Below are 21,351 nucleotides of genomic sequence, written 5' to 3' on the forward strand. Positions count from 1 at the left end.
AACAGGAGGCCAGATGTGAGTGGGAACACACGAGCGCATCAGATTCAGAGACGATACTTAACACCATGCCGTTCTCTCCCCCCGCCCCCCCCCCGCCAAAAAAACTGGAAAACAGCCCCGTGAAATACAATATCTTGCTTCTCCGCTTTTCAAATGTGATCCCCCATGAGAACCGGCAGCCTGGCAAAGAGGCAGCCGAGCATTTTCAGCCCCGGGCGGCTCATGTAATGGGGAGAGCTGGCAGGCTGTCCCGCTTCCCCACCTTACCGGGGGGATTAGGGCACGGAGGAGCCTTCCAGCTGGAATCCCACAGCCTGGGATTCCTGAGCCTGGGTTGTGCTGCCTAATAATATATCTAATGGCCTTGCTGGTATGAAATTGTGCAGCCCTTACTATCAAGATTGGCTTACAGCGCAGCTGCCCTTCTGTCTCGGGTTGAACCGCAGGGAAAAAAAAAATGAGGTTTGGTTTTAGTGGTGCTGTCTTACTCGGATAGCGCTGGGGCCCTGGTTTCTGCAGCTGAGCTCCGGTGGAGACTCCCCGGGTGCAGATATCCGTGGGGGCAGATGCCTCCGAGGGGTCCAGGGTTTCATAAATAACAGGGCATGGCAGGGGGAAAAGCTGGCTGCAGAGGAGCTAGCAAGGGACGCGGAAAATGAGATGGATCATTTAGGATTTGTCTTCAAGCCGTTTTTTTTCTGTGTTCCATTGCGCTCACACGGGTGAGCTTCCAAAACAAGGAAGAGAATCAAAAGCCTGTTAATAAATGGGGTGTCCTAAGAAAGAAGCTTCTCAGAGCAAATCCCTCTGCTTGCTCTGGGCCTGATCCTGCATCATTTAAGCCCAGAGGTGGCAAATCTCCTTCTGTGGCCCTGATATGATGCCTTGGGCCGCACTACTGGGAGGCTTTATCTTTTCATCAGCAATTTGAGGGACCTGTCAGTGACTTGATTCCTCAGTCAGGTATTTGCCACGTCCTTTATCTCAAGGCTGTGCCTCCAAAATCACCACCTGCCTTTTTTTTTTTTATTTGCAAGTTAGGGGTAGGGAGTTCAGCCTCTCTGGTACAAAGGATCAGAGATGCTCTTGCGAAAGATGCAGCTGCAACAGCTCAGTGTTTTCACAAGGGTTTTGCAGACTCAGCTGGCAGAGCTCCCCAGCAACCCTTTCCTGCACCGGCCGGGCTCCAGCAGCATCAGACAGCTGGATTGAGATGCCCTCGGATGGCACCCGATGCTGCCAAGCATCCCCACGCCGATCCAGCACTTCCCCTGCCAAGGAGCACCTGGCTCGGGGGGATTATCTCATGTTTGGACCCCGACCCAGCTTTACTCCCATCCAGGGATCATTTCATTAATGGGAATCTTGGGCTTTTTCCATGGCTTCGGCTGAACCTCAGAAATATTTTGAATAGTTCCATGAAATATTTGCTTGAAATACATCTTTAGAGAAACAACACGTCATCATAAAGGCATCTTTGGGAGGAAAAATGTGTTGATAGTTCCCCTCGAGGATGCGTTATTGGCAGGTAGGGGTCCGCATCCCCTGGGGCAGGGTTTGGGCATTTACTCTTCACCAAACCCGCTGTCCTCTCTGTGCTACCACAGACATGGTGGGATTGAGGTATCTGCAACCAGTTTAATCGGAATGTGGCTGGAAACGGGGTAGTTTGGGGAGAGAAGAATAAAAGAGCCTCACTTCAGCAGGTCTGTGGTTTCTGGCCATCACAGGCTGCTGGTTTATGTCCTGGTATCCAGTCCTTGAACCGTATAAGCTCCATCTTAATTTACCTGAAGCAATTTCTTTTTCCCCACCACCACCTTAATTGATCCTAAGCAGTATCTTTTTCCCCACCACAATTCCCATATCCTCATGCCTGCCTTCAAGCCTCAGTCCTTTGGTGGGCACCATCTAACCAAATCCCAAAGGCACTGGGGTTGGTTTCTCTTAACGCAGCTTCCTCTTAATCCATGGGACTCGGTTGAGGATTCTGGCTCCAAGGTGTTACTTCTCTGTGGGTTCATAGCTCAAACACCAAATTGCTCTGCCTGAGCCAAGCTAGAGCAGCACTGAATACCTTCTTATCATGATTTGCTGGTGTGGAAATCGTCCCCTGGCTGTAACTTGGCTCATTTGTGTAGGAATGGCTGTGCTGCAGACCAAAAGGCCCTGTCTCCCATGGGTTCCTAGCAGGGGGTGTCTAGGAGCAGCGCAGGAGCATAGCCGTGCTTCCCCACGAGCTCTCCCGCTCCCAGGGGTCCGTGGCTCCCACCCTTGGACACGGCCTGTGTCTGAGGTGCTCCAGGGGCAGATGGGGACCTGAAACGCCGTACCCTCTGCCTCCAGCTGAGCCTGCACAAAAATAGGAAAGGAGAGAGAGCACAAACTACTTCCCACATTCAGGTCGATCCTCCGAGCCTTAGGGTCTGTCCAACCAGGCATGCTGCTGTTTGGAGCCCCGATGAGCAGCTCAGTGCTAGCAAACCCTGCAGAGGAAGGTAGAGGAAGGCAGCATCGCCTATTGCTACCCTGCAACCCCCCACCAGCCCAGGGAGATGATCCCTGAACCCTTCTGAAAAGCCTGGCCTTGGTCTTTGCTCCCAAGCAAGCCAAAATAAATAATTTCCATCCCTTTAAGGTTTGCTAAGCCCTGGGGAGCAGGTGTTTAATGCCCCCCTCAGTGCAGTGCTAGGAGCCTAGCCCAGGGGAGGAGGGTTGCAGGCAGCAGCGTCCTTACGAGCGAGCTGCCCCGTGCCAGGCACATCCTCCATCCCCTCTGAGCTCTCCCAGGAGAGGTCAGGTGCTGGTGGGGCTCCAAAGTGATATTTTCCTTCCCCTTTGCCTTCACCAGGGCGGCGGGCTGGAAGCCCTGACGGAGCGGTTCCAGCCCCAGCAAGCCACCCCACCGCTCATGATGGAGCAGAAGCCCGGCATGTACCCCCAGCCTTACTCCTCCGCCTCTCCCACCACCAACCTCCCCGGCGCCTTCCCCGGCATGGTCAGGCAGAAGCCGTCCTTCGGACCCATGCCGGTGCAGGTACCGCCGCCCCGCGGCGCCTTCCCCACCAGCATGGCCATGCAACCCCGGCAGACGCTCAGCAGACCCCCGACGGCCCCCAACCAGCTGCGACTTCAGCTGCAGCAGCGGCTGCAGGGGCAGCAGCAGGTAATTCTTCCCCCTCTGCATCCCAGGGCCACGGGCAGGGGGACAGAGGGACCCTCGGTCCTGCCTGCAGCCCACGCATCCCGATCGGATGCGATCGGACGGGTGGGAAGCTCCTGCACTGGAGTTTTGAAGGTCTCCCTCGCTTATTTTTCCCTCCCCTCCAGCTGATCCATCAAAACCGGCAGGCGATCCTCAACCAGTTTGCAGCCAACTCCCCAGTGGGCATCAACATGCGGGCAGGGATGCAGCAGCAGATCACGCCACAGGTAAGGGGGATGCGGCACGGTCCTCCAGCTGTGAAAAACTGGGGGTTAATCCCCATGCCCTCCCCGTTAGCACGGCCTGGCTCGCTCCTCTCTGTCCTTAATGGGAGAGAAGAATTCTCCCGCATTTGGAGAGGTGGCTGCAAGACGACCTGCTGTGGGGGTTTTTTTTTTGCTTCACCCTTATTCCAATTCCTCCACCTGCTTAAGGTATAAATACTTTGTTATTGCTTAGAGAAGAATGTGCAAACACATTTAATTGAGAAGGATCATTAGGAAATAGATGCCATCTTTTAAATACCAGAACCTCTAGTGAATCTTCTTAATGATCCTGCAAATCCCCAGGCCCTAAAGTTCTTGTTTGGCTTCTAATAAAGTGAATAAAACATCTGCTGGGTATGAGGAGAAGTTGGAAAGCTTAGCCGAGTTCTGGTGACTTTATCCCACTTCTCGGAGAAGCCTTTGCCTTTTCGGGAAGCGGCGTGACGTCCCTAACGTGCCGTGGGGAGTGTTAGTGAACGCGAAGGGGACCGAGCGGTTCCCATCGTCGCTCCAATTCCAGCCGCTGATCGCTTTGTCAGGCTTTTTAAGGTGATTAATTCCAACACATCTGGCTCGGCCATATGGGGAACGAGCCCATGGTGATGGAAAAGCTTGTGGGATGGGGTTTTTTTGAACAGCTCGCAGCTGAAAGAGTCGAGGTCAGGGGTGCTGGGCTCTGGCATGCAGGAACATCCCAGCTGAGAGCACAAGAAGTGGGTCCCATGGACGAGAGGGGTGGTTGGTGACCAAGAGCCTCTCTTCCCAGCTTGGGCGATGCTCCGGCTCTTGGAGCTTTGTCATTCAGCATGTCTGGAGGCCGACCTTTTAATATCGCCACGCTGCTCCGCCCTGCAGTGGCGCTAACGGGCCAATTTACAGCATTTCAGGATTTTTGCAGCTTTCCTTGCAAACTGAGGATGGGCACCCCGAGCCGGGGAAGGGAAGCACCTGCGGCTCTTGCGCTGGGGGGGGGGAAGGGCTCTGAGCTGTTTGCTAGAACCAGAGGGTAAAGGTGATAATTAGGGCATCCCCCTCCTTCCCCACAGCCCCCCCTCAACGCCCAGATGCTGGCCCAGCGCCAGCGTGAGCTCTACAGCCAGCAGCACCGGCAGCGGCAGCTCATGCAGCAGCGAGCCATCCTGATGAGACAGCAAAGCTTCGGAAACAACCTCCCTCCCTCCGCCGGGCTCCCGGTACAGATTGGAGCCGCTCGCTTGCCCCAAGCACCCCCGCAGCAGTTTCCTTACCCCCCAAACTACGGTACGACCCCGGGAAACCCTCCCACCTCCACCAGCCCCTTCTCGCCGTTGGCATCCAACCCCGAGGCCGCGCTGGCTAACCGCAGCAGCATGGTGAACAGGGGGATGATGGGCGGCGTCGGAGGGCAGTTCGGCACCGGGATGACCCCACAGATGCAACAGAACATCTTTCAGTATTCGGGATCAGGTACGTGAAGCAGTTGGCTGCACTGGAAATGTCGTCCAGCAGTGGGGAGGGAGATGCGGAGGGCGATGCTGAGACCCCCGAGGATGCTGCAGCCCAGCCCTGCTCACCATCTCAGCCATCCCCGGCCATCTCAGCCAACCTGCGCACTGGTCTGGTCTCTGGTCTTCACCTCCCAGGGGGACATTTTCTGGTTGAATCTCCAAAAAATAAGTTTATAATTTAGGCAAGTAATTCCTTAACTCTTTCCTTGAGACTTGAACTGCATGGCAGTGCTCTAAATTGCGCTTCCTTAAATATATACACTCTGAAAAAGGCCAAAGCCTTGCTGAGATGGCTGAAATGGGCTGCAGGCAGCTTACAGAGTCATGGAATCACAGAATGGCAGGGGCTGGAAGGGCCCTCTGGAGCTCACCCCGTCCCACCCCCTGCGGGAGCAGGCACCCCCAGAGCAGGGGCACAGGGCCGCGTCCAGGCGGGGGGTGAATGTCTCCAGGGAAGGGACCCCACAGCCTCTCTGGGCAGCCTGTGCCCCTGCTCTGGCACCCGCACAGGGAAGGGGTTTGGCCTCATGTTCAGGTGGAGCTTCCCGTGTTCCAGCTTGTGCCCGTGGCCCCTTGGCCTGGCGCTGGGCACCGCTGGAAAGAGCCCGGCCCCATCCCCCTGACACCCACCCTTCAGATATTTATAGGCACTGATGAGATCCCCCCTCAGCCTCCTCTTCTCCAGGCTGAACAGACCCAGGTCTCCCAGCCTTTCCTCACGAGGGAGATGCTCCAGCCCCTGATCCCCTTGGCAGCTCTGCCCTGGCCTTGCTCCAGCAGTTCCCTGCCCTTCTTGCACTGGGGGGCCCAGAACTGGCCGCAGCCCCCCAGATGTGGCCTCACTGGGGCAGAGCAGAGGGGGCACTACGCTCGAATGAGATGGGTGAGCTGGTGCAGAGTTGCGTGCAGACAGGCACTGTCATGAAGGTCTTCACGTTCGAGCATCAGCGCAGGGTCTCATTGAAGTGGACATCACTGATGAGTAGAGAAAATGGCGGTGTGGCTGCAGCAGCCCTGCAGGAACCTCCTTTGGCATCATCTCATCATTACCCTGGCTGTTTTCCAGCCAGGTGTGATGCTAAAGAGGAACGCCTGCTGATGGAAACCACCTGGGGGGCTGTCCTTGCTCCTTCACCCCTGAAATATTTACATTTGAGTGATACAGCTGCTTGAAATGAAAACCAGAGACCCCGAGACCAAAAGTCAAGGATCATGGTTCTGGTTTGATGCCAGGGATTGCAAGGGAGGAGGAGGGAATTGGGGCTGCTGGCGGGGGTCTGGGGACCACTGACGCCGTCTGTCCTTCCCCAGGCATGGGTCAGCAAAGCGAACCCACCTTTGCCCCGTCGCTCAGCCCCAGCAGCCCCTTGATGTCACCCCAGCTCCCGCCTTCGCAAAGCCCCATGCTACAGCCGGCTCCACCAACACCGGGCTACCAGTCGCCCGACATGAAGACCTGGCAGCAAGGAGCCATGGGGAATAGCAAGTAAGATCATGGTGGGGATAACCGGGAGCACACGGGTGACACAGAGAGAGGGCAGCGAGGTGACACCAAGGCGATGGTCCCCTGGTAGGGTGTTGGCAGGGGGGGGTCATGCCTGTAAGTGACACCTGGCTGAGGACATGTGCTGAGCTCAGGCCGTGTCCTCCTACCATGACAACTTCCAGAAGTCACCATCAACCCAATCCTCATCTTTGCCTCGGAGGCAGCCAGAAACCCGTAACATTTAAATGAATGAGCACGTGTGTTGAGTAAGACGTGAATCAGGTCTTTGGCGTTTAATTCAACAAGTGCCTTAACTATGTCTTGTGAAAGTGGCCTTAGGGAACATGACAATAAATTGAGTCAAGACCAGTGGTCCCAGGTCACTGTGTGACCCTCGAAAGATGTGTCCAGCTCTGACATAGGGAAGCAAACAGGACGAGTCACCAGACTTGTTGCCTTTTGTGCATGAATCAGGTTTGAGCTTCAGATCTCCAGAAAGAGGGGATTAAAAAAGCCCCAAAAGCTCACCTGGGGGCTGCCTTGCTTTGTGTCTTGGCTCAGCAGGAGCACGGAGCAGGAGGTTACTGGGCTGGGTGGGATGAGAGGGGAGCTCTGCGGGAGGTGGGACGCTTCACCTTGCCTTGCGATGGAGAGCTGTCCTCTGGCCTGGAGCAGAAGTGGGGATGGTTGGGTGTCAAGGAGAGCACTGGAAGGAGCACGAAGGGGAGAGCGTGGTGTCACAGACCAGGGCTTTGCATCTGACTGACCCGTAATCCCGGCCGAAGCCCTGTAATGATCCCTCTCTTGGCACTGCTGTTTCTCTTGCTCTATCCCATCGCATCAAGGAGCCTCCTGCTACAGCAGGAGCGGAAGGTGGATGCCTCCGCAGCAGTCACCTTCCTTCCTCCCAGCCTCCTCGCTAGTTAAGCCTTGCTGCAGGCAGCACCTCGAACGCCGCCCCGTCCCTCCCGCTGTGCCCAGGGACCCGCAGGGCTCCCATACGCCCCGCTGCCTCTCAGCCACAGGCGCTCTCGGCGTTCACCGAGAGGCAGGCTGGCTGCCATGGCGGCTCAGACCACCCCAGGGGCTCGGCACGCACCTCGAGGTGCCTCCCACTGCCACGTACACCCGGGTAATGCTTTTTTTCTCTCTCTCAGCGTATTCAGCCAAGCGGGGCAGAGCCAGCCGGCGCCTGCTCAGCAAGGCATGTACAACAACATGAGCATCACCGTCTCCATGGCGGGAGGAAACACCAACGTCCAAAACATGAACCCCATGGCCGGACAGATGCAGATGAACTCACTGCAGATGCCCGGGATGAACTCCATGTGCTCGGAGCAGGTCAGTCCCACACCGTCCCGGCTCCCGGGGTGGTCAGCCAGCTCCCCGGGGTTCAGCATTCGCTTCTCTGGCCCTGGGGGGGGAAGAGAACTGGTAGCTCTGACACAGCTACCCGTGGCCAAAGGGGGAAGCAGCAAAGGTCTGGCTGCCTCTGGTGGCATTGCCGCTGTGCTGGAGCCCAAGGCCACCGGTGCCCTGGAGCGTCCCCTGAGTCCTTGGGGGTGCAGGGACCTGCCGAGCATCTCTGGCACCTCCAGCACCTGCAGCCCTTGCAGTGGGCCAGCAGCGGGGCCGTTTGTGGCCGCGCTTCCCCGAGGCGCTGTGAAAGCTGGGGGTGGGAAATGGGGAATGGGAACGGTTGGATACGGGACGTTTCCACAGTCCCAGCCCTTTGCCGAGATCCTCCCTGGGACAGACCGAGATGCCTCTGACATTTTTAGCAGCCGGGGTTTGTCTCAGCACCGTTAAGCTCCCGGAGGATACACTTGGCTCGCTGGTTTTGCGTGGGAGCATGGCGGGCCGGGGCTTGCAGCCTGCCCAGGGAAAAGCCGCAGGGCTCAGCGAGGAAGGAGACTGGTCCCTTCCTTGAGCTGGCTGCGGTGCATGGGCTGAGCCGGTGGCTTCTACCCCTCTCACCAAGCAGCTGGGTGGCGTTTCATGCTCCCTGGGGGTGAGATGCCCCCGGAGCCGGCAGCAGCCCGAGGCAAAGGTGGAGAGAAATGCTAAACAGGGCCCCCCGCCGATCCCCCCCGAAACCCCACAGCCCACAGAGGATGTCGGTGGTGCAGTCCTCCTGCTCTGCCCCATCCACAGGCCCTGTGTCCCCCCAAACTCAGCTCGAGAGGGCGGCGAGCGCCCCTCCGGCATCCAGGAGCCCTGGCTGAGCCTGGATCTTGCTTTTGACAGGTAAATGACCCGGCGCTGAGACCCGCGGGCCTTTACTGCAACCAGCTTTCCTCCACTGACCTTTTGAAAACAGAAGCAGATGGGGCGCAGGTCAGTAAGAAACTGCTAAGCACATCTCAGGTACCCCGAGGAGTTTGACGGGTTCCCCCCCGTAAAGGCTGAACGTCCCGGGCCCTACCAGCGTGGCACGCTTGGTTTCCACTGGGGCCGGCCCCAGGTTGGCGGGGTTGGGTTGAAACCACGACGGTCCCACCGGTGTTGGGTGATGGCCAGCCCTTGGGGACACCAGCACCACTCACCAACCCTCTTTGCATCAAAGCTCGCGCCGCTGCCGCGAGCGTTTTCAGCCTTCTTGCTGGCGTGGAAGAGCGGTGACGCCGCGGCTGAGCTGGAAAAATAAATGAGCCTTGGTGCTAAACACCCCTCGTCCCGGCTTGCTGTCATCCTGGAGGGTTTCTTTCCTAGGCTCGGCCATCACCGGAGCGGCCGATGGCCCCTGTGCCGCCGCGGCGCAGCCAGGCCGTCGTGTTAAAGCGTGGCGGAGCAAAGAAATTTGGATGGGGGAGGCTCCGGGGGCGTCGCCCGTCCCTGCAGGCAGCGCTGCCGGACGCTGCCCGTCCCCCTGCACAGCACCGAGCACCACCAAAGCGTGCCCCGCCGCCACCGATGCCTCCAGCCCCCGGGGACGATCCGGTTCATCCCCATCTCATCCAACACCCGCCGGTGTCACGGCGTCGCCTCCCCGTCCCCCGTAGCGCAGCCTTGGTTTCGCGGAGCCCGTAGGGACGCGCCGGCAGCGCCGCCGAGACACACCAAAACTCTTTAATTTTGATCAAACAGCCGCGCCGGACCTCACTCACCGCCAACGCCACCCACGCCGCGGCTCCCCTTCACCCAGGGGATGCCAGGCTAGGGTTTTTTGGGTTGTTGGTTTTTTTTTCCCCCCCAAAAAATCCGCTTTTTTTCTTTTTTTTTTTTTTTTTTTGGATGAGCAACGGTATGAACCTCGCAGAGCCGAATGAGTTGCAGCGGTTTTCTTTTTATAGGACAAGAAGACAGAAGAGTTCTTCTCTGGGGTGGCTCCAGACTAGAGGAAGTCTCTAGTGAGTTTCCACTTCACGTAGTACCCAGCTCCGCCGCCGCCGGCCCCTGCCCCGGCCCCGCTAAATCCCCTCTTCTCTTTTGTGTCCCAGCAGGTACAACAGGTTCAGGTCTTTGCCGACGTACAGTGTACAGTGAATCTGGTAGGAGATCCCTACCTCAACCCGCCGGCTCCCCTGGGCACCCCGAAAAACGCCGCCGGGCCACCGCCGCCGCCGGGCCAGCAGAAGAGCCTTCTTCAGCAGCTACTGACTGAATAATCGCTTTTCGAGGAATGTGAAATTTAAATAAGAAGACGTACAGAGATATATAAATATATATATTATATATTTTTCTGAGATTTTTGATATCTCAACCCGCAGCCATTCTTCAGCTCGTAGTGTTTGGAGCAAAAAGGGGTTTGTTTTTTCTGTTGTTTTATGGGGGGGAGGTTGGGTTTTTTCCTCCCTTTTTTCTTCCCCCCTTTTTTTCCCTAGTTTTCCTCCCTTTTTCCCCTCTTTTCCCCCCCTCTATTTTTCCCCCTAGGCCCCCTTTTTTCCCCTCTTTCTCCCTTTTTTTTTTTCTTCCTTTTTTCGTTTCTTTGTTGTTTTTTTTTTAAAAAAAGCGTTGGATGTCGGCAAAGCAACGAGGCGGGACAGTCGGTTTCTCGAGCCAAAATTACAGATGATTCTTATTTTTGTAATCATTTTGCTGGCTTCTTAATCTGGAGGAAGGTTTCTCGGGGAGGCGGGGAGGGGGAGAAGGCAGCTGGAGGACTGCGGCGGCGGCAGGAGGAGGAGGAGGAGGAAGAGTAATCTCAGTTTCAGCTGGATCTGTCACTGATCACGTCTCGGCGCGGGGCACGGAAGGGGATCGGCGCTGGACTTCTGCGGGAAAAGCCGGTTTTTTTTATTCACGCTTAAACAAAACCCCTTCTCTCCCCTCCGCCCCAGCCCGCTTGTGCGTACAATCAGCTTTTTCTAGCAATCGTGAGTTTGTCGGTTTTAAAGAAAAAAAGAAAAAGGAAAAAAAAAAAAAAAAAAAGAGTATTTTGACCCACCATTTTTTTCCATGTTTTATGCTGGTTTCAGGTCTCCGAGCGAAACGGGGGTGGGGGGCTACGATGTGTATATTATAACAGGAGGAGAAAAAAAAAAAAAAAGAAAAAAAAGACTAAAAAAAGAAAAAAAGACAAAAAAGAACAGTTTGGGGAAAAAACGGCAATAATTTTTAGGGGGAAGGATGGGGGGAGGGGTCTGTCAATTATTGTAGATAAAATTTTCTGATTAAATATTAAATAAAATTAAGCAGTCGGTTCTTTCTGCTTTGATTGTGTTTAACAGCTGAGGTAGCTTAAACTATTTAAAATAATAATAATAAAATAATAATAATAATTGAATTCTCTGTTGGGAGATAGCTTATTTTTTTTTCCCCTCAAGCCTGTCACTGTAAATAGCTCTGAGCTCTGTATAAATTTGTTTCCTTCTCTTTTAGTTGGGGGTCGCTTTTAATATTCACTGCTGACTTTTACTGGGGGGGGAGGGCGGCTATAGGGGAATTTTTTTTTTCCCTCTCTAAAAATCGCGCTGGTGTGTGGAAAAAAAAAAATAATGTGTAGCTTTGTTGATTGACCTTTGCAAGAGTTAAAGATGAAAAAAAAAACCAAACAAACAAACAAAAAAAAAAAGAACCGGAGTTTGCCAGCTAATGTTTCGTTGTTTCTGTGCCGACGGGGACGCCGCAGCGGTGCCGGGGCTGTTTGCCGGGGCAGGAGGCGTGGGCAGCCGGGGGGTCGCGCCGGCCTCGCCACCACGAACCCCTCTGTCACCGCGGTTTGTCACTCCGGGGAGTTGGAAATCAGCCGGTGCGCGGAGCCTGGTGGCAAAACCGGTGTCTTAAACCCCAAAGCGCTGTAGAGAAAAATATATACGGTGCGTGCGTGTGGTTATTAGGCACCGAATTTACCGCTGCGTGCGGATGGTGGACAACCCCACGGCGATGGCGGGGGGCACGCAGGGTTTCAGGGCTCGGTTTTGGGGGTGGGCGCTCCCCAGCGCCGCGGCGGGGCGTTCGGCGCGGGGTTTGCCGGCGTGCGGTAACACCACGGCGGAAGCGCCGCTTGGGTTGGCTCTGGCAAGAGCAGCGAGAGAAACGGCGCATGGCTCGTGTGTGGAGCCCCAAACTCAACGCCACGAAGAGCTGCTCTGCGCTTGCCTTCAGCCCTGGAAAAGGGGAAATTGGCGGGGCAGGGGGTGAGAGTGGCATTAACAGGATGACCTGGATGGGGAGGGGGGGCGGCACACACACATCCAGCTGACAACGCACTCTTTTTAACTAGAAGTGGCTCATTTCAAACATTTTTACTGTAAACGAAGCTGAACGCAGCAGGACAAGGTCTGCAGCGAGTCCCAGCTCGCCGGCCGATGCTGCCGTCTGCTGTTTGCGTGGCTCCCGGCAGGGTTTCAGCACACGCTTCAGCGCAAATAAAGCCATGGACAAACCGGCCTCGTTGGTGCGGGAGGAAAAAGTGATCCGACATGGCTCCGCGGCCACGGAGCGAGGGGCGGAGGTGGGAGAGGCGCCGGGAGCGCGGCCACGCCGGCAGCAGAACCGGCGCCAAATCCGCGGGGAGGAGCGGAGCCGCCGGGCGGCCGTGCCTGCGGCCAGGCCCCGCTTGCGGAGCTCGGGCACTGGGAAAGCAGCCGTCGGGATGGACGGACTCACGGACGGGGAAGCTCAAAGAGCTACCCAGGGGAAAAAGTCACCCCTAAAAAGCAGCAGAGACATTTTCAAGGACCCACAGTTTGCCTGTGCCGGCAGTGGGACGACCTACAAGCATGCCGACTGCGCGGGCAGCAGATTAATACAACAAATAGCCACTTTCTGCACAGAATAACATTTAATCCTGGCCACCAAAGAACCGTTTCACACCGTGTAACTGCTATAGAAGACTACCTGCTGCTGAGCGTTAGCACAACGTTCCTGAGACGCAGCAGCTTTCCTCCTGGTGCCTGCCCGGGGTTGAGCTCACCTCTGGCCCAGGAGGAGAGCTGCCCATGCCCGGTCGCAGTCACTTCAGCAATTTAAATTTCTTGAGATACTGGTGAACCTGGTCCTTCGGGTAGGGCCTGAGCGCCAGGCAGGTGGCCACGTTCTCGGGCTGCTCAGTCCACACCTCGTGGTCGACGCTGTGCTGCTTCAGGGTCTCTGCCAGCGCCGTCAGGGCAGCTTCGTCCGGAGCCTGGCAAAAAACAAGGCCTGCTCTGAGGGTTTGGGTGCTCGGCGCCGCTGCTTACCCGGGAAGAGGCAAAGCAAGACAGCTCATGCCGAGGGCGGCGGGCAGCCGCCTGCGCGCAGATACTAGGGTGGGCAATCCCCATGCTTTGTACCTTACCCAAAAGGCATTTTGTTCTTGCAGGGCCTGACTGCGCCGCCGGCCTCTGCAAGCACTAGGGGTAGGAGCTGGGAGTTCTCAACCAATATAGCTTGTAAAACTTCAAAAATGCATGGTTTATTTCCCTCTGGAAAGCTTGCCCGGTGCAGCGCACCCCACACCCGCACCGAGGCTGCCCTGCGAGTGGTGCCCATCACCGCCCTGACCCCTTGGGGAGCTCAGGGCACGGTTCGCTCCAAGGCTGAAACGGGTATGTGGGGGGCCGAGGGGCGTGAGGAGAGGCCGGGCTGAGGCCGAGGTACGCCCACCCCTCCCGCGGACCTTCACCGTCCCCTCAGGGCGCTGCCAAGCCCGCCCCAAAATGGCGGCCGCCGCCGCCCCCCCCCCCCCCGAAAATGGCCGCCCCCCTCCCCTCCCGGAGCCCAGCGCTCCCGGCCTGCCCCGCGCACCTCCAGCACGACGGTTCGCATGGCGCCGCCCGCCTCCAGGTACGCGCGGGTGTCGGGGTGCCGGCCGTGGGCATGGACGGCGGCCACGACGGCGTGGCAGCCCTGAGCCACCACCGCGCCCAAGGGCCAGGACCGCGGCGGCCGGACCAGGTCCCCCCGCAGCACCACGTACTGCACCAGCCCCGCCGCCGCCGCTCCGGGCGCCGCCATCTTGCCGTACGGAACCCGTTGGGGAGGAGGATAAGGCGGCGCAGTGCATGCCGGGAGCCCGCCATTTTGTTGTACGGCAAACTGTGAGGTCTGTGAATGGCGTCATGGGAGGTGACGTTTTTCTGACGCTGCTGAGGCGCGTAGTTTGAGCGTCGGTCGTTACGGTGAGCGCGGGAGCCGTTGGGGAGCGGGGGACGGTGGGTCCCGGCTCGCCTTCCCTGTCAGCCCTCGGGGCTGTGGCGGCTCTCCGGGCTCTCCTCACCGGTGGGCCTTGTCCGTCCCTGCGCTCCCGGCGGGTTCCTTGTGGGGCCGGCGCGAAACGGTGGCTCATAAACGGTGGGTTATGGCGTGTCCTTAGGCAGGTTGTGCCTGACCAGCCTGATCTTCTATGGCCTGGCGACCCGCCTAGTGGGGGAGGGAAAGGCTGTGCGTGTTGTCTGCCCGGGCGTTAGCGAAGCCTTTGGCACTGTCTCCCACAGCACCCTCCTGGAGACACTGGCGGCTCATGGCTTGGACGAGGGGACCCTTTGCTGGGCAACAAACTGGCCGGATGGCCGAGCCCAGAGAGTTGTGGTGACGGAGCTAAATCCAGCTGGCGGCCGGTCACGACTGGGGCTCCCCAGGGCTCAGCGCTGGGGCCGGTCTTGCTTAATGTATTTGTCAATGATCTGGGCGAGGGGATCGAGTGCGCCCTCAGTGAGGTGCAGATGACACCAAGCTGGGCGGGAGTATGGATCTGCTCGAGGGCAGGGAGGCTCTGCAGAGGGACCTGGGCAGGCTGCATCGATGGGCCAAGGCCAGTTGTGTGAGGTTTAACAAGGCCCAGTGCCGGGTCCTGCCCTTGGGTCACCCCAACCCCAGGCAGCGCCCCAGGCCTGGGGCAGAGGGGCTGGGAAGTGCCCGGCGGAGAAGGCCCTGGGGGTGCTGGCTGACAGCCGGCTGGGCATGAGCCAGCAGTGCCCGGGTGGCCAAGGAGGCCACCAGCCCCCGGGCTTGTGTCAGCACTGGGGTGGCCAGCAGGGGCCGGGCAGGGATGGGGCCCCTGTGCTCGGCCCTGGGGAGGCCCCACCTCGAGTGCTGGGCTCAGGTTTGGGCCCCTCGGGACAAGAAGGGCCTGGAGGGGCTGGAGCGTGTCCAGAGAAGGGCAGCGGGGCTGGGGCAGGGTCTGGAGCACAAGTGTGCTGGGGGGCGGCTGGGGGGGCTGGGGGGGTTTAGCCTGGAGAAGGGGGGGCTGAGGGGAGCCCTTCTCGCTCTCTGCAGCTGCCTGAGAGGGGCTGGAGTGAGGGGGGGGCTGGTCTCTGCTCCCAAGTCACCAGTGACAGGACGAGAGGAACCGGCCCCAGGCTGCGTCAGGGGAGGGTTAGGTTGGGTGTGAGGGAAAATGCCTTCCCTGCCAGAGCGGTCAGGCCCTGGCACAGGCTGCCCAGAGAGGTGGGGGAGTCACCGTCCCTGGGGGGTTCAAACACCGTGCAGCCGTGGCACTTGGGGCCATGGTTTGGGAGGCCTGGGGGTGTTGGGTTGATGGTTGGACTTGATGATCTTGGAAGTCTTTTCCAACCTTAATGATCCTGTAATTTCAGCTGTCAGCCTGTGGGATTGTTCCTGCGTGGGGCCAGCCCAGGTGCTAGACCTGCCCTCAGCACTTCTCAGAGTCCCCTTGAGCAACAGAAGGAAGGAGAAAGTCCCCTGAGGAAGAGCTCTCGCTTACTCCGCATTGCTGCTGCTCAAGGGATGGAGCCTGGCCAGGGAGTGTCAACATCCACCTTCCTGCTTGCAGGAAAGTCGCAAGGGACAACGGAGGAAAGAAAGGCGTATTCATCAGGCGGTGAGCTGTGTGGGGTACGGGATATCCAAGTGCAAAGTATGTCCACTTGTAGGGGTGAACCGCAAAATGCTCAGGGCCAGAAGTGATGCCCTGGCTCACCGAGTTGTGTCTTGAGTCACTCTCAGCCAATTTTGGTTATGGGGGCTTCAGAGAAGTCGCTTTTCTGCTCTGGGTACTGGATTAGAAGTAAAACTGGGAATTGCAGATGTCTTGGGACCGGGACTGGCATGTTTGCTAGCTTACTCTGCTTCCCAGGAGCTTAGCTAGCTGGTGTGGGGCTCCCTGGTGTTCAGGGTCTGCTGGCACTCAGCCTCACTGTTTAAAATTCCCAAAAGCCTCTTTGCCAGATGTTTGCCTGCCCTCTGCCCTTTGAAAAGCTGTTGTAAGAGGTTTCTTTACATATCTGTGCTGGACCTACTTTGTTTTGGGTACTGCGGTGCGGACCGCTAATAATCACAGACTGGATTTTTGAGAGCGTTGTGCTTTTCCTCGCAGGGGTGATCGCTCACCTGGAAATGCTGGAGGCGCAGGCTCATGAGACAGCCGTGAAGGAAGAGGAAATGGAGCAGCGAGCAGAGAAGCTGGCCAGGCTGAAAGCAAGAGTGCAGGAGCTGAGACTCCAGAGGGACAAGCTGCGGGCTAAAGTGGACCTGCAGCAAAACAGGGTGAGAAAGGGCTTGCTGCAGAGACCTGGCAGAGGGCTCTGGTGTGCTCATGCTTTCAGAGTGTGGATTTATGGAGGTTATTCATATAGAGTCAACTGTTATTTTTTAATTTTCCCTTTCTAAGTCACGTATAGTCCTGGTGTCCCTTGTTTTCAGTACCATGTAGTCCAGAACTGCTGGGTCTCCTTGCTTGGAGGTCAAGTGGCCGTTTCTGAACTCTGTTCTTGAGTTTTTCCTCCCTTCTTCTCCTTCATTTCTCCTCTCTTCTGCTTGAAATGCCATCATGCTTTTCTCAGAGCTGGGTTATTATTTCTCCGTAGCCTGACTGTGTTCCTTGCACGTGACACGTTTGTGTCAGTGATTTCTGACCTCTCTTCTCTTCTGGCTTTTGTAGCAACTTGAGAAAGGAGGAGTCGTGTCAAATCCGACACAGCCCACCGCTCAGGCTGTTTTAGAGTGGAAGACAAAAAGTCTTAAGGCCATGCTGCAGGTCTTTTACCTCACAGGTAATGTCTCGAGATTTGCGTGTGTTCTGCCAACGGCTGCATTTCTGGGGTGCTAAATTTTGGAAAATGAGCCTGGTGTGAAGAGTGACTTCCCCGTTAGCGTTGTTGCTGTTGTGCTTGGAGCCTTTAGAGTCTGCAAAAGCTGGAAGGGCCGTAACCTTGCAATTCCCTGCCTTTCACAGAAAGGGACATTGCAGGAACTACTGTTTACTGAACTGTATTGTTTAGGCCAAGGTCTAGATTCTGGAAGGCGTGTAACTACCTTTCTCCTAATGAAATCTTTGGGAATTAGGCTGCTAAATATCTAGGGGGTCTTGGTCTTCCAGGCAAGCTTGTGAGGTCAGCACTCTTTTCATCTGCTCATGAGCTTTTTAAACAAAATCTTGGTTTCCAACGAGAGTCACTTTTGCTCTGTGTTCCGGACAGTGCGAGGATGCGGGTCCTGCCTGGTGCAAGTGTGCCGAGCCCCGCCGTGAGCACACTGCCTTGGGGCAGTGAAGCACTGCCTTCCCCCACCCAGAGCAGCCGGTTCTCCCTGGACCGTGTTTGGAAGTGGCAGCGTAACTCGGTTATTGGGAATTTAAGCTACCATTAAGCTGCTTTATTTCATTAGAGGTCCCTTACTAAAAAGTGGCTGTGCTTGATGTCCCTAAACTCTTTCAAGCCTTTAATCCTCTGAGGGAGCTCCCTGAGCTAGTGTAGTAAGAGGACACGGTCCCTCTTGCCGTCTGTGTTGCCCCCAGCAAAGCTACCTTGCGGTGAGGAGTTAGTGTAGCGCTGAATAAACCCTCTCTCTGGACCCAAGGGATCAGTGGGAAGCTGACCAAGCAGGGAGTGTGTTTCTGCATCATCACGGCTTACGAGAGCACCTACTTGGATTCCTACTACCTGGACCTGGTCATCAAGACAGCAGTGCAGATTCACCGCCACTCCATCCCCATCTTCATCCCCTTGGAGCAGCTTGCCAAGAAGTACTTGCAGACGGACATCAGGCGCTTCTTGTCTGTCCTGTCAGACCACCTGAACGCTTACGTGGGGAGGAGGTACCAGGCAGACCAGTTACAGGTACCAGTGGCCGCAGCAAGGCCAGTCACCCATCTTTTTCCCTTTCATGTACCAGGTGTTACGACTCTCTGAAGCGCTGGGGGGAATCTTGGCCGTTTTCTTTATGTGGAGCACTCACAGTTCTGGTTGTGAGAACTTCACAAATTATCGCGTGACTTATCAACTCGGTTGCCTGTTTCATTGATTGTCGTGTACTTGGTTGTTGTCCGGTGGCTCATTTGAAAATCACTGCCAAACTGCGGAGATCCCAAAGCTGAAATAGCTGTGGTCTTGTAAAAAGCCTCTGGAGGATGCGGCTTAAGGGTGTGCGTGAGCACTGGTTTATTTAAGTCTTTCCCAAGTGGAGCGTTGCTCAATGTACAGCGTGTGGGCGTGCCGGGCTGGGGTGGAGGGTGGGGGCACTGCACTCGGCGACCCCCCAGCCCTGTGCTAACAGACTCCCTTCCTAGCTTCATGTTTCAGAAGTTGTCTTTCATCCCTCCAGGAACACTTTTCAGATCAGATAGAAGGAACCGTGCAGAGAAACTCCTTGTGTAACTTGCTGGTCTTTAATTACAAAGTGTCGAGTAAAAGGAAGACCTTTCCCTTCCACGTGAGGCTGCTTTACGGAGATCTCTGTTGCAGCCTCCCCACTGAAGTCGTCATTTCCTGCACACGTAAGTGGACGGTGCAGGGTGGGCAGACCGTACTGTGGTTCTGCAGACGGATGGGGTTTCTTTCTAGTTGAGTTTTGGGGACTAAAGGGAGCAAGCTGTCATATTTCTGTGGGAGAAAAGATATACAAGAGGTTGTGTGCAATTGGTGCTGAGCCTTAGAATCACAGAATGCCCTGAGCTGGAAGGGACCCACAAGGACCATCGAGCCCAGCTCCTGTCCCTGCACAGGACACCCCAAATTCACACCGTGTCTCTGAGGGCCTTGGCCAAGCGCTGCTTGAATATCGCCAGGCTGGTGCCGTGATGCCTCCCTGGGGAGCCTGTGCCAGGGCTCCACCACCCTCTGGGGGAAGAACCTTCTCCTAATGCCCAGCCTAACCCTCCCCTGGCACATCTCCCTGCCACTCCCTCAGGCTTTGAAGCATTTGTAACTCATCCCTAGCACAAGAGCGCAGATGTCTTGCAATACTGGCAAGACGGGGTGGCTGGAGGGAGGGAAATATGATGGGGCTGAGAAGGGAAAGGCGTGAGCGCAAGCTTGGATCACTTCAGGCGGACAGGCTGCTCATTCCCAGTGTGCAGTTACTTGGGGTGCAGACTCTGTTACGGCCAGCAGGATCACGATGCTGTTCTCACAAGTCTCACAGGTAAAGCCCAGCCTGTGCTAGTGCACCCTGCACACGTGGGAGAGCTTGGCGAGCAAGTGCAGCCAGGAACTCGGACACTGTCACCCTCAGTCGCAGCGATAGTTTGTTCCAGTTGACTTATGGCCTTGGACTCGTTTCTGATCCTTGAAAACCTGGCACCCAGCCCCATGATCTTTCTGTAGGGTGGGTGGTACTTGTAGGCGAATAAGACAGGATCTTTTCAGCATCAGGATTTTCTCTCTCAATGCAATTAGATAAATGACTAATTGAGGCCTGGTGTTGGGATGTCTCACGTTCTGCAGCCAGGCCCTGACTTGCCCCTGCTGCAGTTAGGTGTGCTGGCGTGTGCCGCAGTGCAACAGCGGAGAGGAGAGAGGCCGGAGCAAGGTTTTTGTCCCCTTTGAAAGGGTCAGGGATACTGTGAGATACTTGTAATGAAGATCTAAATACTCCTAGCAAAGATGTCTGCCTGAAAAACCTTTCCCTGACACCACCCACTCCCCCTCCTCTATATCAGTAACGCCCCCTCCTCCTGGTACAGCAAAGTCTGACCGTGACACCGAGTGTCTCGTGCAGCCCTAACGCTGTGGCACGGCTTAGACCTGGATCTGGCCTGTTTTCTGACTGGTTATTACAGATGCCGAGCTGGGCTTGAGGAATCATTTGCCTGTCTGTCTCCCTGTGTTTCCAGCCACGCTGTGCCCGGCTCAGGGCTGGCTGGCTGGGCTGCGGAGCACATGGACCAACATGCAGCTAGATGGAGCTCTGAACAGAGCAGCTGGGACTCATCATCTCTCTGCCCTCAGTCACGGTCTCAGGCCTGCTTCTGTGAGCTCCTTGCCTTGCAGTTGGGCTGGAGGAGGAGCTGGGTACTGTATCAACAGTTCCCCCTCTCCTTTCCTTGCAGGAGCCATCCCTTTATAGCTGAAGTTCTGCCTATGCTCACAAATTTCAGTGTCTTCTGAGCTGAGAGAGGAAAGAGGTGGCTGAGGCTCCCATGTACCGTCCTCTCCCTTCAGCCGTGGGTGTCTCTTAAGGCGCTTGTGCTCTCTGCGGCGTCAAATCCCGCGGGGGAGCTGCAGCGCGCAAAGGGTTAGGAAGGAGAGGGAAGGGTTATGAGAAGAAAAGCTATGGCGAGGGAGAGCAAGAAGCTCTCCGGGGACAAGGGAAGAATGGGATGCAAACAGTTTAAAGCTGGCAATATGATTTCCCTTTCCCCACTGATCCATCTGCTTCCATCTGCCAGCGGACGCTCCCAAATCCCTAGCAGAGACGGCAGCAGCTCACTCGGACCTGTTTCGCCGCATGGCCCTGCACAAAGCCTTCCGCTACTTCAGCAGCGCCGAACAAAGTCTGGATGGAACACCGTAAGCCACCCTGGCTCTCCTCGGTAACGCGCCTCCGCCTGCGGGGAGTGACCTCGAAATGCAAATGTTTTCCGTGGACTGCAGCACTGCTGCTGGGGACCCCCCGAGGAGCAATTGGCCCAGTCGAATCTCGAGAGCAATGTTTCCCTGAGGCTTTCGGGTGTTTGTTGTTGCGGGTAATCTTCTCTCAGCGCTGTGCTTCTTGCTCGTTTGAGCGCCCATCTCTGCGGTTGGTGCCGCAGGACTCCACGGTTGCAGGAAACCTCTCACGGTTGGAATGAGAAACGGAATTAAAAGTCGAAGATCTCGGCGCTTTGGGGGCAACGCGCTGCGGATCGGCACCGCGCACCTCGAAAAGAGGGGGGAGCAAGCGGAACCGTGCCCTGCCTACCACAGCCGGGAAGGGACTTCATGGTAGAAGCTCGGAGGGGTTGAGGGAGAGAGGTGAGGGGTAGGGATTGCCAGCAGCGACCCCTGCCCTCCCGCGGGCTGTGCTAAACCCCCCCGCCGCACGAGTCCTGAAATTGCCAGAAAATCTCACGCCAGCCGTGGCTTTACGCGTGCTCTTTCCTTCCCTTCAGGCGTGGGGCGGCCTCGCTGGTGTCCCGTCGCCGTGCTTCACGTCGGGATCAGATCTTTAAAAACTTGCTCTTTTGTCACAGTCCTTTAAAAACTTGTTAATAAAAGCTCTATGTTACAGAAATTGTGGTGTTTTAAAAAAAAAATCTGTTGATTTTTCTTTAGCCTTATAATGTGGTTTAGTAGAATCGAGCGGGGTTTAAATGACAATATTTGT

General features: G+C 56.5%; 3 protein-coding genes across 10 annotated transcripts in view; 2 read left to right on the forward strand and 1 right to left on the reverse strand.

Annotated features, from left to right (window-relative positions):
- The window catches only part of NCOA1 (nuclear receptor coactivator 1), a 187,577-nt gene extending 176,098 nt beyond the window's left edge, over positions 1-11,479 (forward strand). For 4 of the 7 annotated variants that reach the window (XM_064448314.1, XM_064448316.1, XM_064448315.1 and 1 more), the window contains 7 exons: positions 2,852-3,166; positions 3,331-3,432; positions 4,518-4,917; positions 6,270-6,444; positions 7,602-7,785; positions 8,692-8,781; positions 9,885-11,479. In XM_064448314.1, the coding sequence (XP_064304384.1) occupies positions 2,852-3,166; positions 3,331-3,432; positions 4,518-4,917; positions 6,270-6,444; positions 7,602-7,785; positions 8,692-8,781; positions 9,885-10,052 (1,434 nt within the window). In that variant the 3' untranslated portion in view covers positions 10,053-11,479. Of the gene's footprint in view, positions 1-2,851; positions 3,167-3,330; positions 3,433-4,517; positions 4,918-6,269; positions 6,445-7,601; positions 7,786-8,691; positions 8,782-9,737; positions 9,795-9,884 lie in introns of all 7 variants that reach the window. The other 3 variants (XM_064448320.1, XM_064448319.1, XM_064448318.1) reach the window with 3 other exon arrangements.
- Positions 11,480-12,651: 1,172 nt separating this feature from the next.
- Positions 12,652-13,860, reverse strand: PTRHD1 (peptidyl-tRNA hydrolase domain containing 1). The gene is made up of 2 exons (XM_064448331.1): positions 13,615-13,860; positions 12,652-13,012 (listed from the first exon to the last, which is right to left on the reverse strand). The coding sequence occupies exons 1-2, from the start codon at positions 13,822-13,824 to the stop codon at positions 12,842-12,844; spliced, it is 381 nt and encodes a 126-aa protein (XP_064304401.1). The 5' UTR covers positions 13,825-13,860; the 3' UTR covers positions 12,652-12,841.
- A 20-nt stretch (positions 13,861-13,880) lies between these two features.
- CENPO (centromere protein O) lies at positions 13,881-21,258 on the forward strand. Of its 2 annotated transcripts, none has more exons than XM_064448329.1 (7): positions 13,881-13,988; positions 15,405-15,649; positions 16,145-16,314; positions 16,709-16,820; positions 17,626-17,885; positions 18,370-18,541; positions 20,435-21,258. In XM_064448329.1, the coding sequence occupies exons 2-7, from the start codon at positions 15,556-15,558 to the stop codon at positions 20,557-20,559; spliced, it is 933 nt and encodes a 310-aa protein (XP_064304399.1). In that variant the 5' UTR covers positions 13,881-13,988; positions 15,405-15,555; the 3' UTR covers positions 20,560-21,258. The 2 variants fall into 2 exon arrangements, with proteins under 2 accessions (XP_064304399.1, XP_064304400.1); XM_064448330.1 differs by lacking the exon at positions 13,881-13,988 and adding an exon at positions 13,995-14,160.
- The last annotated feature ends 93 nt before the right edge of the window (positions 21,259-21,351 follow it).

This window comes from Phalacrocorax carbo, chromosome 3 (genome assembly GCF_963921805.1).
Source record: "Phalacrocorax carbo chromosome 3, bPhaCar2.1, whole genome shotgun sequence".
In the NCBI taxonomy this organism is placed as follows: domain Eukaryota; kingdom Metazoa; phylum Chordata; class Aves; order Suliformes; family Phalacrocoracidae; genus Phalacrocorax; species Phalacrocorax carbo.

Excerpts from the sequence above, each read along its gene's own strand:
- CENPO (XM_064448329.1), top strand. The coding sequence starts at position 15,556 with ATGGAGCCTGGCCAGGGAGTGTCAACATCCACCTTCCTGCTTGCAGGA. Across the intron at positions 16,315-16,708 it reads TGGACCTGCAGCAAAACAGG|CAACTTGAGAAAGGAGGAGT; the intron begins GTGAGAAAGGGC and ends TGGCTTTTGTAG. Across the intron at positions 18,542-20,434 it reads AGTCGTCATTTCCTGCACAC|CGGACGCTCCCAAATCCCTA; the intron begins GTAAGTGGACGG and ends TCCATCTGCCAG.
- PTRHD1 (XM_064448331.1), bottom strand. The coding sequence starts at position 13,824 with ATGGCGGCGCCCGGAGCGGCGGCGGCGGGGCTGGTGCAGTACGTGGTG. Across the intron at positions 13,013-13,614 it reads TGCGAACCGTCGTGCTGGAG|GCTCCGGACGAAGCTGCCCT; the intron begins GTGCGCGGGGCA and ends GTTTTTTGCCAG.